Source organism: Akebia trifoliata, chromosome 7 (genome assembly GCF_017979445.1).
Source record: "Akebia trifoliata isolate Shusen 1 chromosome 7, ASM1797944v1, whole genome shotgun sequence".
In the NCBI taxonomy this organism is placed as follows: Eukaryota; Viridiplantae; Streptophyta; class Magnoliopsida; order Ranunculales; family Lardizabalaceae; genus Akebia; species Akebia trifoliata.
In genome coordinates, this window is record NC_141381.1 from 29,941,738 (window position 1) to 29,958,463 (window position 16,726).

At 34.8% G+C, this 16,726-nt stretch overlaps 2 protein-coding genes across 2 annotated transcripts; one reads left to right on the top strand and one right to left on the bottom strand.

Annotated features, from left to right (window-relative positions):
* Positions 1-736: 736 nt before the first annotated feature.
* Positions 737-4,561, bottom strand: LOC147398907 (RING-H2 finger protein ATL48-like). The gene is made up of 2 exons (XM_086448282.1): positions 4,256-4,561; positions 737-1,166 (listed from the first exon to the last, which is right to left on the bottom strand). Exons 1-2 carry the CDS (start codon positions 4,338-4,340, stop codon positions 1,006-1,008), a joined length of 246 nt encoding a protein of 81 aa, XP_086304408.1. The 5' UTR covers positions 4,341-4,561; the 3' UTR covers positions 737-1,005.
* An 8,124-nt stretch (positions 4,562-12,685) lies between these two features.
* Positions 12,686-16,675, top strand: LOC147398908 (WAT1-related protein At1g70260-like). The gene is made up of 7 exons (XM_086448247.1): positions 12,686-12,887; positions 13,001-13,063; positions 13,582-13,698; positions 14,901-15,159; positions 15,676-15,834; positions 15,993-16,144; positions 16,473-16,675. Exons 1-7 carry the CDS (start codon positions 12,697-12,699, stop codon positions 16,621-16,623), a joined length of 1,092 nt encoding a protein of 363 aa, XP_086304373.1. The 5' UTR covers positions 12,686-12,696; the 3' UTR covers positions 16,624-16,675.
* Positions 16,676-16,726: the final 51 nt, after the last annotated feature.

Here is a 16,726-nt window from a genome sequence, read left to right on the forward strand (position 1 = left end):
GGGTTATGATCCTCATTTCATGAACTCCTTCCCAATCATCCCACCTAGTCTAGAAGAATACACTCAAAAAGAAAATCAAATCGGTTTCCCCCTCGTCAACCAAATATGATCATCTACAAAAATGGTGATTTGGATTTCTTTAGGTCCTGGAAGGAGCATGTCCTACAAAATACTTTTGATGAGCTCAGGGTTCAGAGCCAATTTGGAATGCTTCGATGGACCATTCCGGTTTTGGATAATTACTTGCTTCAATGAGCCATTTAACATCGGAAATTAAAGTTCAGCCCAAAGTGTATTCCCTATACCTGAAGTATATCATAGCCAGTAATGAAATTTACTTGATCTCTGTTAAAGATACATAAACCCCACCTTACATGCTTACCTATCCAAAAGTAAAAACATCCGAGTTCCAACGCCCAGAAAACAAGAAATACAGTTCAATAATAAAGAAATTGGAAGAGTAAGTCATATACAGGTACATTCTATCAAAGGATAATCAAGGAAATTCAATAACTAAAGAACTTTCGTTTTAACATTCTTGCAATCTAAAGAATTAAGACTTAAATAAGAAAACGAATATTCCATGGAATACAACCAATTTTTGTTTATCTTAGAAAAATGGGAGAGTGCCACGCATTTTTGAAACAGGAAATTTCAGTTCAGTGCCTCCACAAAATAATTCATAAATGATCAGAACGTTGGAATATATATAAGACCTCTTATCTGAATCATTCAATTCTAATATGGTACTTTATTGCTAACATATTCCTCAGAACTTTACATCATTCCCGAGTTCCAACAAAATAATGGGCTTTTACTGCATAGAGAATCAATCAAGAGAAGCTTGAAGCCCCATCAGGGGTAAGAGTGCAAATCATAAACAAGTATAAATTTTATGATAAGAATTATGACAATCCATAATCCCAAGTTGCCTTATACGGAAAATGAAACAGAGAGAGTGGTCGGGGAGTTTTATGTAGTCTCTAGCTCCTTTTCTGAAAACTATTAAAATTTCTCCCCATAGTAGTAAGCAGTCCCAACCATAAGAGCAACTGTAGCACCTTGTACAACCACACGTGCTCTCATTAGCTTCTGACCCAACTGAGAATTCCCTTGTCTGAAACTGATTAAGCCAGCTGTGAGCACTCCCGCAGTTAAAAGTGCACCTGAAACACTTTCAACCATCAAATGAACTGGAAGTAGGTCCAGGAAGCACAAGAGAAGAAATGTGGCCTCTAATATGATAAAAGACTATTTCTCCTTAGGACATTGACCCCACTCTTAAACTTTAATTAGAGAACCATAAGTTTTTCTTGTATGTTTCTCTCTCTCAACATATATATATATATATGGGAGCCAACGTTTTGTCCTGTATGGGTTAGAAGTTTCGGAATGGGCTGATGTTTTGTGAGGATGATCTCTCTTTGGTGAGGAGATCATGATCACAAAAATTCAGCCCATTTTGAAACTTCTAACCCCATCAAAGTGATTTAGAAGTTGAAGAATCGTGGACCGTCAATTTGTAAACCACTTTTGATGGGGTTAGAAGTTTCCGAATGGGTTGCTTTTTTTTGTGAGGATGGTCTCTATAGGATTGTTTTGCGAGTATAGAGATCATCCTCAAAATATCATCCCATTCCGAAACTTCTAACCCATATAGGACAAAACGTTGGCTCCCAATGTTGACTGCCGAACAAGATATATATAATATATACTAGAGTTCGCTCACGCCTACAACACGGGCATCCTCTTTGGGGTTAAGGGGGTAAAAAAATGAAAAATAAAAAAGTTGGAGGGGAATTATTAAGAAAAAATAATAAAGTTGGAGAGATATTATAAAGAAAGAGGGTGATGTGAAAAGACAATAAAGTGGGTTAAAGAGATAAAAGAGGAAAGATAGTAAAGTTAGAGGGGGTAAAAGAGAAAAGATAGCAAAATTGGGGGGATTTTATTAAGGGGGGGGAGGAGAGGAAATACTATAAAGTTGAAGAGGGTGAAAAAGAAAGGCAACAAAGTGGGTAATGTGGAGTGTGGACCCCATGATGGGACATTTATACCCACAAAACTATAGAAAAGTGGGGCCCACGCCACTAGGCATTTAACAAATAAAAGTTTAAGAATATGTAACAGAAGGAAAACAAACTTAAGCAGGTCTAGAAGTAATCTTATAAAAGAAGAAGCCTGGGAACTATATGCATAACTTGATAATCCACAAAGTAGCTAGAGAAAGAAAACAAATTTACTATCTAAAAAAGGAAGTGCCAAATGAAAAATCCAATCATAAGCAATAAAACAGGATCTAGAAGCAAGCAATCCATTATGAAATCCTAGAATGAAATGAAAGTATAAAAAAGCTAAGAGAGATTTTATAAGGCTGGTATGTAATTGTTTGAAACTCTACTCTTTGCCGTTAGAGCTCACTCTTATCCTAGATAATTTAAACCAAAGCACTTACTCTGCTTATGTTATTGAGAGTGAGTTCATATATGTTTTTACTTCTGCCATTCATATTCTTTTGAGTCTTCCCCTCACTCTTTTAGGACCTCAACCTGAATATTTATTCTAATTTGGGCAGTAATCGGCTTTCATTCAACATGCCCAAATCATCTAGTTAACTTCTCTTAGTTTATCACCTATTGGAGCTACTCCTACATTTTCTCGAATGTGATAATTTCTAGTTTTATCGTTCCTAATTTTTGCACTCATCCATCTCAACATCCCCATCTTTGCTACTCTATGCTTTTTGAACGTCCAACATCCAGCTTCATAAAACATAGCAAGGGTCTTACAGTGATCTTATAAAAAATTCTTTCAATTTGATTGATATGTGTTTGTCAGACAGCAATCTAGAAGCACACCTCCTCCATTGGATACGAATTAGATCCATGCAGATCAAACTATGACTAATATCACATGAATTGGACCTAGGTCAATAGGAGTGAGCTCTAGGAAATTGGGGTCTTGTATATATTATAAAGATACGAACAAATCCAAGGCCTTGATCTTGATCTCATCACTCAAAAACATGATCTGAACCAAACCTAGATCCAACCTCAAGCTAGGCCCCTATGAATATGGATTAGATTCAACCATTCAATCAATATTAAAGCTGCACTCCAAAACGGGAGAGGTCTTGAGTTCAAGCCCCCTCATTAGTTACCCATAGGGATTTGTCCCTACTCACCTGGTATGTGTGGTTCGTGGGGTATTGCATGTACCCAGGGGATTTGGGAGAGATATGGTGCTCTAAGAGGCCAATTGCCTTGCCCCTGCTAGTCAAGCTTACGGGTTCATATATATATATTAAAGCTATGCGTACCTAAGCTCCACTAAATATACTCAATTCCGAATACATGTCAGAATATTGCCACTCATCCATCATAGCATTTCTCACATTGGCTGCCTATTCTATGTGTTAGTCAGGTTAAATCTACACCCATTTTAAACAAAATCATACTATTAGTCTTGGGGTTCAATAGGGTATCATGTTGTAGAACCCAACAGCGCAATGAGTTATCCATATTCCATAACATTGAGACCAACCTCAAAAGATGAGACTACTACGACATTCCTACCCTTTGAAATATGACTCTAAGTTAAAAATCCAATTAAACCATTACTTCGTACAAAATTTTAATATGATTATTGATGTCAGAATGGACTAATTTTTTGTCATAACAATCAACATGGTGTGTGCAGCTCAGTAGGGCTATCTAACATGATCTCCATGTGGCCCCACCAACGGGAGTAAAGTGGGACTAAAAAATGGGTAATCGCATTGTAGTAATATAGAATTTTCTATTCGGATAGGTTTGCATGCGACGACACTCTAGTATTACATCTCAACTTCAGCTACCCAACTCTGATTCTATCTCATTACTGATAATAATACCAAGTTGACAAAAATTCTCGCTTTTGGGCACCTATATGTGCATGCCCTATACATGATTGGACCCAAAGTCACAAACCCTTGACAAGCCTAGGTAACATTTGCCCAACCAACTCACGCATCAAGAATCTCCACTATTTTCAACTATATGTTTCTACATTTTAGTTTAGGGTTTCATCAATTCCAGAAAAAAAACAAATATTACTAAAATTACAGAGAATCAAACCTAAAACCAATTGAGGAAAATTAATGAATGTATGGACAGATGTGATAAATTGAAGCAGTACCCATTAAAATTTAACTGATTTTTCACAAGATCCACAGTTTTTAAAGAATTATTATAATAAATAAAAAAACAGAGATTACCAATAGGGACGAGAGGGTTCTTGACGCGCTTCTTCTGATCAAACAAATCTTCAAAGTCTGGTTCTGCGGTACCCATCTTCTCCATTAAACGAAAAAATCGATCAGAAATCACACAAATTGATCGAAAAAGGAATTAAGACTCTCTCTCTCACTTTGTCCCTCCCCGCTTGTATTGGGGATTTTCCAATGTCCAACGACGTTTGACATGCAGCGTTCAACTTATGGCAAAGATTAGAGGAAAAACCTAGCGATTTATTTACAAAAATCGTTAGGTTCCCATCGTAACCGTCAAATATTGTTGGAGAATGATTTTCCTGTAATTAGGCACTTATGGTCATCAAACCTACTACGTGTCTTTTTGGGGAGACTATAATGGCAGTCAGGCAGTAGAGCTGTCAATGGACACATTTGGGCTTGGGCCCCAATCTTGCCCGGACAACAGGGACTCGGATATCATGTCTAGGGCTGTTAATGGGTCGGATGAAGCCTATATCCATATCCTTATCCAATTTTATATTAAATTATCCGTATCCAATATTTTACTCATTTTGCCAGGAATATTCATAACCGACTATTTATCCAATTTTTAAGAACTTGTACCCAAATTTCAAATGGATATCCAAATCAGATATATATACCTCATTGTGAAGATAATAAAAGAACCTTAATTTTGGGTTATACATATTTATTATTGTGACTTTACCATATTAACTTTGGATTGGTTAGGGCATATATCCGTATCCAAACCTAAAAAAATCCGGATAAAATAATTGTGAATAAATTTATACAAATTCTTAATTGGATAAAAGAAATTGTTCCCATACCCAAATAACTCAAGTCTGACAAGTCGGGTAAGCAGATATTATCCAACTCATTGCCAATCCTAATTAAGTCATAACTCAACCTTAACGAGCTTAGACCAATTAAAAATATAGTTAAGTTTTGCTCATTTGCATCTCTTTGAGACTTTGGGATGGATTTGCATAATGTAAAAAATAAAATATATATTTAAAAAATTAAGAGTCGGGATCAATTGACTCATGAGAAAACGCATGATCCCAATCATTTAGATACAAAATCTAATAGTTGAAATTTATGCATATCTTCATAACACATATCTCAAAAATAAATCTCAACCATTGAACTTTTTGTTTAAATGGTTGGGATCATGTGTTTTTTTTCCATGAGTCATTCTTCATGAGTCAAGGGATCTTCGCCCAAAAATAAAAAGGGTTTTGTTATGGATAATTTGATCCTAAATTATCTGATTCGAAAATTTTCACTGTACTCGACTGATGTGGCAAGGGCACAAAACTACTAATCTTTTCCTTGTGTATCCTGAAGAAAAAAATCTATGATTTTGTGCCCTTGCCACGTCAGCCAAGTACAGATTGAGTGAAATTTTTTGAGCCAGAAAATCATGACTCTTATATGTATTATCCTATATGAAATAGAGTCGTGATTTTCTGACTAGAATATTTTCACTCAGCCTATACTCAATTGAAGTGGCAAGGGCACAGAACTAGGTTGTCAACGGATGCTTATCGGTTCGGATACAGTAATATCCGAATCCGAAATTTTTATTTGATATATGATTCCAACGGATATTCTAAAACTCTATCCGAATTCAAAACTGATTATCCTATCGGATATCGGATAATATCCGATTAGAATTCGAATAATTTGTATATTAAAAATAACACAAATTTTCCTTATCCAATTGATTTTTCATTATTAAAAAAAAAAACCCTATTATATATTATATTATGTATATAATAAATAAATCAAGTAAAATAATATATATTATATTATTTATATAAAAATAAATTAAATAAAATAATATATATTATATGTTATTTCAAATTGGATATTGACGGATTCAAAATGTTAATATCCGAATCTGTATCCAATAAAGATTCGAATATATAAAACTATTCGAATTTGAATTTGATATCTAAAATTTTTGGATAATATCCGATTTATCAAATTCGAATTTTCAACTATCCATTGACACTCCTACACAGAACCATAGATCTTTTTCTTTGAGATACACAATGAAAAGATCAATGGTTTTGTGCCTTGCCACGCCAGCAGAGTAGTGGAAATTTTTGAGTCAGAAAATTTTAATATGGTTATACACTAACAATGGGTTGAATCGGGCTAGGCTGGGCACTATTAAGCCCCGGCTATATCATCATAAATTTCATAGGCTCAAATTTTTTAAAGCCACCCTATCTTTGCAAGTTCAATGTCAAGGTCCAAATTCCAAGCCTTTCTATTTTCAACTGGTTAGCGGGTTAATGGGCCGAATCAAGGCCCTCTATGTTTAAAACTCTAAGTTGGTTACCCTATGAATCAAGTGAGGCAAATATTATCATAAGTTGTCCAAGTTGCAAAGAAATAATTTCTTTCCATGAGTAAGAAATCGATGAATTTCCACTAATCACCTTCATGAAGTATACAAGTTCTTCAACTAATCGACTATAACTCTCACTCGGCACGTCAAGAAGTGTGTGTTAGCACGGATAGCCGGACTCTTTTTATTAAAAGTTGACAATCTCACATCGAGCATGTCTAATGTGAGATAATCAGCTTGGCCAGACTATTTCTTATAATGTTATTAATTATTTGACTTGAATTAACATTTTCAATTTTGTTGTTTAATATAGGGAATTTTTATTATTATGAGTTGACATCCCCTATATAGGTCAAACAATGGGCACAAATATTTCATGCCCCTGCATCATAGGTGGGGAAGCACAACAGGGGTGGTGGTGGTGATGAAAATTCAATGAGTCAACAATCACCTGATCCGCATTCCATGGGAGCTACAATGCCTCTTCAAGCTGGCAAATGGTGGTTTGATTTTTAGTCGCCTTTCCTTCCAAATCAACAAATTGCATGGACCTCTTCTTCTTCATTATTTTTTTCCCAAACTTTTCAAGAGCATTTGTTTAGATATATAAAAATAATCGATCACAAAGCCATTTGCTCAAGCATGTAATCGTGGTCACCAATTCATCAGTATCGGCATTATCGTCATTGTCATCATTAGTCTTATCCCAAACATTTGAGGTCTCTATTCATCAATTTAGTTCTATCTAAAGCCACTTCTTATGATAACTGAGTCATCGGAAAAATTATTCCGTTTCAGAACTTGATTTAATTAAATTAGGGTTTAGAGGAACCATGAGTTGCGTAAGTCCCCAACACTAATCTTCATGACTATGTCCAATACAGAGGTATAAAATTTAATGTGGGCAGCTTCAAGGATACTAAGAAAAATTTAAAGATCAAATTTCAATCACCATAGACTGTTTATAAGATTCGTTGATGCTAATCCAAACAAATCCTAAAGTTTTTTTGTTATTATTATTATTATTATTGTTTGGTAAGCTAGGGTTGGAGTGGCCACCCTCGACTCAACCAGTTGCACATAGGATTTTTCGAGGGGACAGTTCGTGAGACCATGGGATAAGTCTCACCTAAAGGGTGGGGATATCCACGATAAGCAAATTAAAATAATAGTAATAATAATAAATTACGAGATAAGTCTGTTACAAGAACATTCACAAGCTCCTGAGTAATTGAAGAAAAGTCCTCAATAATGTGGAAATCCTTAACATAGGTCCCCTAACTTGGCTAGATAATCCACAGCTTTGTTAGTCTCTCTCCGGTAAAACTCAAAATTACAATCGGTGAACGGGGAAGCAACTTGTTGAAATATTTAAACTTTCTAAAATCAAACATTGCATGAACTTTTTCGTTTTTTTTTTTTTTTTTTTTTTTTGAAATTGGATGCTCAAAAGTGTTACTTTGGATCTATAAAAATAATCAATCATGCCAATCGTGGTCATCATTGTCATCACTATCATCGTCAAAGACTTATCCCAAACATTTAGATCCCTACTCCTTGATCTATTAATTATGTACAAAGTCATTCTTTTATGATTTCAGAGGAACTACCAGAGGGTTCGTCCCAACATTTGCCTTTGAGAATATAAATGGACACATAATATTAATGCACTAGCTTCAAGGATCGCAAGAAAAATAATTAAAACTTCGAACATCTTTGAAGTCGAGATTTCTCCTTGTAGGACATTATTCGTCAAGCAAACCCAAAAGTCTTGTTATTTTATAAAGGAATTACAGAAATCCCCAAGGACAAGCAGCAATCAACAATCGAATTTCTTGTTACACATTGTCATTACATATACATAGAAAATAAAATTCTTTATGCAACTTAAGAAATAGGATACATATTCTAATTATTTATCTAAAATGAAATGAATGATTTTTTAATAGTAACAAATCTATCATTTAGTTTTTGTAATTTATATTATATCAAAATTTCAACATGTTTATGTAATCCCAAATCATTATGATCTTCACTGCCCTTTCATCTTTTAGGACCTTCAATTTGAATATCTCTTTTAATTGGGATTGTAAAAAATTTGTAATAAGCCTTCGATGAACATTCCTAAATCAAAAGCTCCATTTATAAATGCAAATGTTAATTTAATGGAAAAGGGTAGCGGTGACTAGGCGTCAAGTTAATCCTATTGAATAGGATTAATGGTTTCTATGTAGCAAGATTTGATTAGAGATTAAAATTCATAGGACACCTAAACAAGCCGTGCACGGAACCCTATGTGTTTTAAATTAAATCAAAATGTGCCACGTAGGCACCTATGTTGCTATAGGAATGAGACACCGTATTGAATTGTGACTCTAAAAGTTATGAGTCATGATTTTCCAACTCCCCCCTAAACTCTCTCTGACGTGACATGTGCATGAACCATTGATTTCCTTAGGATACATGATAAGGTCCCAATTATTCGATTTTGGGACCGTAATTGCATTAAGATTACCATTGCATAAATGTTAGTTCCTTTAAATAATTGCAAAATTATTTTATTTATCCAAATTAATAAAGCTAATGATATATTAGTGTTAATTGTAGCGCACGTGGAAGCCAACAAATCGCGAAACAATTACGGTTACAATACACGAGCCGAAAGGAAGCATCCAGAAAAATCTCGATCGATTTGGGCGCCACGTCACCGCGCCGCGGCTAGGCATGACCGTGCCGCGGTCATCTCGAGGAATTTGTCCTCGAGATTTTCACAGAAGCTTCCAATTGCTTCGGTGGTTGTAACTGAATGAGTAGTTCGAAGCAAATCATCCGAAAAATTGACCCGATTACCCGAATACAAATGTTATAAATTGAAGGGTTGATTTTAGAGAAGGGTCCCTCTCCTTGCTCTCTTCTTCTCCAATTTTTTATTGTTCCTCTCTTTAATTTTCTGTAATTTTCTATTGAGAGATCTCTTGAGTGTAGTGAGAACATCAAGAGTGCTCAATTCTTTTTCTTTGTAAATTATTGGGAGAGTTATAAAAGAAGAATTCGGATCGATCATCATCTTCATCTTCTTCACCTATTCTCTCTTTTCTCTTTTATTATTTTTCTGCAATTACAATGCTTGCAATGATTGGCTAAATTATCATTAGAGAAGTGAAGGAAGCCATAGCAAATTAATCCCTCTAGTGTAGATTTAAATTCTTGCTTGCTTACATATTTTAATTCTGAAAATTCTATTCTGATTAAGGTAATCCAACTTATAATTCTGATCCAACTTAGATAGCCATTACTTAGATAAGTTCAAGAATGGCTATGCTATGTGAATAATCAGAATATAAATTGGGCAATCTCCATCATATTAGGATTTTCATGAATAACTTCTAATTTCTTTCAAAAATTTAATTGATCCATCTTCCGATCCATGAGCAATGACTTGCTCCATAGATTGAGTTAATTTCAGAATTTATCTACACTATGGATTACTTGCAAAGGTTTACTTGACCTCTCTAATCCCTCTCTCTTAGAATTTCAATCTTTATTTTCTGTTTAGATTTCAATTTAGTTTCTACTACAACTTTGTTTTGTTTTTAAAACTAATCTGTTTTTGTTTCTAAATTCTGTTTTGGCATTTTTATCCGAATGAATCCTTGAATCCTCATTGTCCCTGTGGAACGAATTCGACTTGCCCAAAGTCTTAGTTCAATCTTTATCTCTGCATCTCTATTGCAAGCTTTACAATCGATCAATACACAAGTGCACATTTCCACAAATTTGTGCAGTTGTGTGTCCCTAAGAAAATATCTATAGTTCATGCACATGCTACGTCAAAGAAAGTTTTTTTTTTTTTAGAGGGGGGTGGGGTGGGGGAGGAGTTTGTTGATAAAGTCCTAATTATTCGATTTTGGGACCGTAATTACAGTAAGATTACCATCGTATAAATGTTAGTTCATTTAAATAATTGTAAAATTAAATTACTTATCCAAATTAATAGAGCTAATGAGATATTATTGCTAATTGTAGATAAATAAAGCGCACGTGAAAGTTATCAAATCACGAAACAAAGACGGTTACAATGTACGAGCAAAAAGTAAGCATCCAACAAAATCTCGATGAATTCAGCTGTCACGTCACCCCTCCGCAGTGGCCCCCTAGTGCTCCGCGGTGATCTAGAACCATCTTCCCTCGAGATATGTACTGAAGTTTTCAAATGTTTCGGTGATTGTAACTGAATGGATTTTTCGAATCAAATCATTCGAAAAGTCGACCTAATAACCCGATTACGAATGTTATAAATTAGACGGTTGATTTCAAAGAATGGGTCCCTCTTGACCCTCTTCTTCTCCTTAATTTCTCTGTATTTTTCTTAGTTTTCTTTTAGAAAGAGTTTTTGTAGTAGTGAGAGGATCAAGAGTTGATTATGTTAGTTTTTTCCCCTTAGTTCTTATTGTAATTCTTTGGAGAAGCCATCAAAGAAGGAATCAAGTTGTATCTCTGTTTTACATTCTCTTCTTCATCTACTATCTTCTTTTATTTTCTTATTGCTGCAATATAATCCTTGCAAAGATCGGCTAGATCCTCTTTAAAGAAATCAATGATGCCGGAACAAGTTCATTCTATTAATGTTGTTTCAATTCTATATTTCTGTGTTAAATGTTAAATCTGTGAATCTCTTTATGATAAGATCATCTAACTCATAGTTTTAATTCAAGCTTTGATGAGTATTACTTAAATAAGTTCAAGAACATTCATGCTCTGTGATGAATGGAAGCATAAGTCGGATAATCTTGTTTAAATCAGAGATGTTCATGGATACTCTTGGGTTCCAATTAATGGTTACATCGATTCATCTTCCGATCCACGGGCAATGACTTGCTACGTGGATTGAGTCATATTTAGAATTAATTAGCATTTTTGGACGACTTGCAATGGTAGACTTGAATTCTCTAACCCTCTTTCTCATATTTTCAATCTCTCTTTTCTGTTTTGATTCTAATTTACAAGTTGATTTTCATTTTATTTGTGCAACAAATCTGTTTTGTTTTTAAAGAATCTGTTTTAAAACTCTGTTTTGATTTTTAATCTAAATGAACATTTGAATCCCAACTATCCCTGTGGAACGAATTTGACTTAACCAAAGTCCATATTTTAATCTCTATCTTACACAGCAAGTTTTACAATCGATCATTTGTCAAAGAGGAAGAGGAAAACGAATCATGATAATCTGACTACCCCACATGACAAACTCAATCGACTAGTGACAAGTTCGAGTATTGTAGCTCTACGCTTCTCAGGATACACGGCTGCACTTCCCCATAAAAAAGTGTATCCCAAGGGAACCATGTATCCCGAGGAGCATATATCTATTGTTCCCGAACTTGTCAAGTTAGGTAGTCGATTGAGTATGCCTCGTGGGGTAGTCAAATTATCACGACTCAATCAGAAAATCATCATTCAAAAAATATTCATCGGCAACATATTTACTATTTTTCTTTGGAAGCTAATCGAGGGCTTAAGTGGCCCCCCAGATACTTACTACTTAGGTTTACATCAAAATTGAAGAGTGGTCCCAATTAAACCCTTAAATTAAATGTTTTAAAACTTAAATCACTTCTCTAAGAAACTTGACCACCTCTTCCAAGATCGTTGAACACCAAAATTTTCAATTTGAAACCAATGGCCCTCTTTTGTCAATTGAGACTAAGTGGGGCATTTTCAATTGTAGACCACAGACTCCAAACGAAGGTTATATATAAGAAAATATAAGTGTTCCCTAAAAGAGTAAAATATACTAAACAAACCCCAAACCCACGTCAACTTCCCTCTAAGAATTGCAAACGAGTGGCTACTTCCCATCACAAGTAGCTTAATGCTTTCTGAAGGGTTACACACTTACACATCTCTCTCGAGTCCACATCTTATGCACCAAGGGTGGAGGATTAAAACACTCCTCCCACACCTCAATACATGCCACATAAGCCACAAGGATTCCCTCTCTCATTCATATTTAAAGACACAAGTAGCTTATTCTCTTGGGGAACAGACACATTATTCTCCTGGGAGCACACACACACTCACACAGATGGGGGTGAGGTATTGTGTGTGGGATGTTGTGTTATTTACAGGTATGGTGATAATGGAGGGATCTGGAGTGGGGTTGACCATAATGACTAAAACAGACATGGCAAGAGGGATGAGTCCCTTTGTTTTTGTTCTCTACACCAACGCCCTCACCTCTCTCATCCTCCTTCCTTCTTCCTTCATCTTTTACAGGTTTTTCTCTTCTCTTCTCATCTTTTTTTTCTTCTCCCCTCTAAAAACAACCACTACTATCTTCTAACACACACACACACACTCTCTCTCTAATCTTCTTTTTTAATTTACAGACCAAAACCACCTTGCTTCACCTTCTCTCTCCTCACCAAATTCTTCTTCCTCGGCTTAACTGGGTATTCTCTCTCTCTCTCTCTCTCGCTCGCGCCATTGGATTTGAGTATTGGGTTTGGGCCTTAAATTAAAGCCCAAGATAAAAGTTACTCAATTGCAATAGAAAGAAATCTCCGACGTGGCTGATTTCTTTTTTATCTATAGGCCCACAAAGTGGTAGACCAAATATTCATGGGCCAATTGGCCCAAAGGATTCCCAAGGAAAATACTATTTGCATACTAGTAAATCATTCCAGAAGAAACAATTTTCATATTGGGCAGGAAAATATAATCCGACCTGACCCTGTAGGAAATTTATTTACTCATGGAAAATCTTAATTTTATTCTCTTGCAAATATGAAAGCCAAAAAAGAACTCTCTTTGAGATTTTCTAAAGTGTAATCATACACTTGCAAACATTCTTTGAGTAAATTCATTTTCTGGAAAAAAAAAATACAAAAGCTCCTCCTTTTATATATGTTTACATATTAAATATACAGAAGACAATAATTAAAGAGTTTTGCTTTAATTTCATCGACAGGATTAGTCTGGCTCAGAGCTGTGCATTTACTGGACTTAGCTATAGCTCTCCCATTGTTGTATGTTCAATGGGCAATTTGATCCCTGCTCTTTCCTTCCTACTTTCCATTATTTTCAGGTTCATTCCTCTTCTTATCTACTCTTATGTTTGTAAATTTTAAGATGTACATGTCTTTTATACTGAAAATTGATATGACCTAACTTGGGACATATTTTCTTGAGCCATGTTTTCTAACTTCACTCGGTCGACGTGGCAAGGGAACAAAACCATAGATCTTTTTCTTTGGGATACACAAGGGGAAAGATCTACGGTTATGTCTACTTGTCATGTCAACCGAGTGAAAAAAATTTAGTCATAAAATCATTAGTCTATTTTCTTTTGACTAATGATAAGCTGACGCTTTCTGATGTGGCAGTGCATAGAACATAGATCTTTTTTCCTTGTGTATCTCGTAAGAAAAAGATCTATGGTTCTATGCACTGCCATGTCAAGGAACGTACAAAAGCGTCAGTTTATCACGACTCTTTTCTTATTTTCACTAAGTAAGCAAGGATTATATTAAGTAAAAGAGTTGTGATAATAAACTGACGCTGCGTCGGTTTATTATTAGTCTAAGTAAAAAAACAAAAAAATGCTGATTTTTTAACTCAATCTAACAGAATAACTCACTAATATGATGTGGCATGTGCAAGAACCAAAGATTTTTCCCCTTAGGATACCCAACTGCACATGTTTATGGGGATGTGCAGTTGTATATCCAAAGGAAATAATCTTCACTTCTTGCACACACCACGTATTTGAGTTAGTCCAACAAAGTTGAGTTAGAAAATAATTACACACACAAAAAAGGTTCAAAGGGTGAGGCCCCTATATAATTAACAAGTCTGAATGGGGGCTGAGGTAAAAAAAATCTCCTATAAACGATTTTATGATCTTATTTTAATGTCCTACACAAGAGGGGTGTGACTAATTTTGAATGGCTTAACAGATTCACCTAAATCAAACTAATCAAAAATTTATGAGGCAACAAATACGTTTTATTATGAGATCTTCAACTATGTTTTATAAAAGGTAGAGTTGAAAATAAAATGTTCATCAAGGAAAAATTATAGAATAACTCAAATATGTGAAAAACTAATTAAGGGGATTGGATTTTGATTGAAATAATTTGGTCATAGAGGACAAGGCCAATTACAACCTAATAAGTGAACAATCCAGGTTTGAAAATTGGTGGGCCATGTTAAATTAATGGGATATATGTTTTTTTATTTATCCAATAATTAGTCAATTTTTGTGTGTAATTAAATGGGTGGATTTAGGATGGGAAAGGTAGACTTGAGAAGGTCAACCAGCAAAGCCAAATCGGTGGGTACCTTGATATCTATCATGGGAGCATTAACAGTCACTCTCTATAAGGGCCCACCAATCAGGAAGATTTCATCATCTTCTACATCTCATCAGCTAGGCCTCTCACCACAACCAACCCTTTTATATGCCTCAACACCTGAAAACTGGGTACTTGGAGGTCTTTTACTTGCAACTGCCAGTTTATCTGCTTCAGTAGGGAACATTGTCCAGGTAAAAAATATTCAACTTTTAAAATTCAATCAATATCGTACACCTTAATAATTGGCAGAAATATCATCTTCACAAAAAATCATCTCATTTGTATATAGGACAAGACACTTTGACTACGAATTTGGCACCCATAAATTATATTGTCAAATTTATTTAGATATATGAAGTACATCTATATTTATGTACATATATTATCAAGTCAAATTTGAACTAATCCAAACTCATCCGACTTGTTGGATCGAACTTTGGGTCTAATTTTATTCATTGACATTCTTAAGATTTGGGTGGCACATCTAAAATGCCTAATCGATCTTGGTCGAAATCGGAATGTCTTAGACTAAACATTCCAAAACAGTACGAAACTTTAAACCATGATTCTTACTGGGTTGGAGCAAGTCACATAATCTTAAACATTTTGACATAATTAATAAATACTCTTTAATTTTACAAATAATAGATTTATGTACCTGAACTAATACATGATTTTCTTTTTGTATTTTTGGTCATATATTTCAGGCAGCTACTGTTAAAGAATACCCAGAAGTAATGAGTATAGTCACTTTCTACAGTTTATTTGGAACCATTCAATGTGCAATAGTCTCTTTAATGGCAGAAACAGATCCAAGTGCTTGGAAATTAAGAAATTACATGGAGCTCCTCAATATTGTTTTATCAGTAAGAACAACCAGATCACTTTGAATTAAACTCTCATTTTTTATTTCTTGATGAAACAGTTTTGAAAAGGTTAATGGTTATTTTTGATAACTGCACCCAAAGGCGTCTACTCTAGACCTTACTTATGTGCATTAGTGTTGGTTTTTCAACATATATAGGCTGTGTTTGGGAGTGTGATTCGTAGTGGCTTTCATGCATGGTGCATGAGCAGAAAGGGGCATGTTTATGTTGCCATGTTCAAACCCTTTGGGATTGTCTTTGCCGTTACTGTGGGTCTCATCTTCTTTGGAGATAGTCTCCATTTTGGGAGGTAAGATTTTTCTCAATTTTATCTTTCTTTTTTTATATATTTCTTTTCCTTCATGGGCATAAGCTGGATTTGAGCCTGAGATATTAGGTTTGGAGAGCTTATATTGCCACATTAACTTTTCTAAAATACATGAATTTATAAAGTTACATATAAATTACACTATTTAATACAAGGGTAATTCTCAAACACACGATGCTTCCTTATCTGATCTTTCTTGAAATCTTGATTGGACTATGATGACAGGTGTATTCCTTGAGAGTTAGCGAGAGTTTTGATTGATGATGTAACCAATAAATAAATAAAAGCTTTTATTTATTTTTTATTGCAGTGTGATTGGAGCATTTATAATAGCTATGGGGTATTATAGTATAATGTGGGGACAGATTCAAGAAGAAGAAATGAGTGAAGACTATGGAGATGGTAGCTTGGAATCCTCCTCTCATAAGATCCCTCTCTTGCAAGGTGATATGGATGTGTGAAGCAAAAATAGGTGTCTTGGACACATAAATAGAGGTTTTGACAAGTAACTTTGTTGTGCTTATTGAAATATAATCACTTGTTTATAACACCATGTAAGTAAGT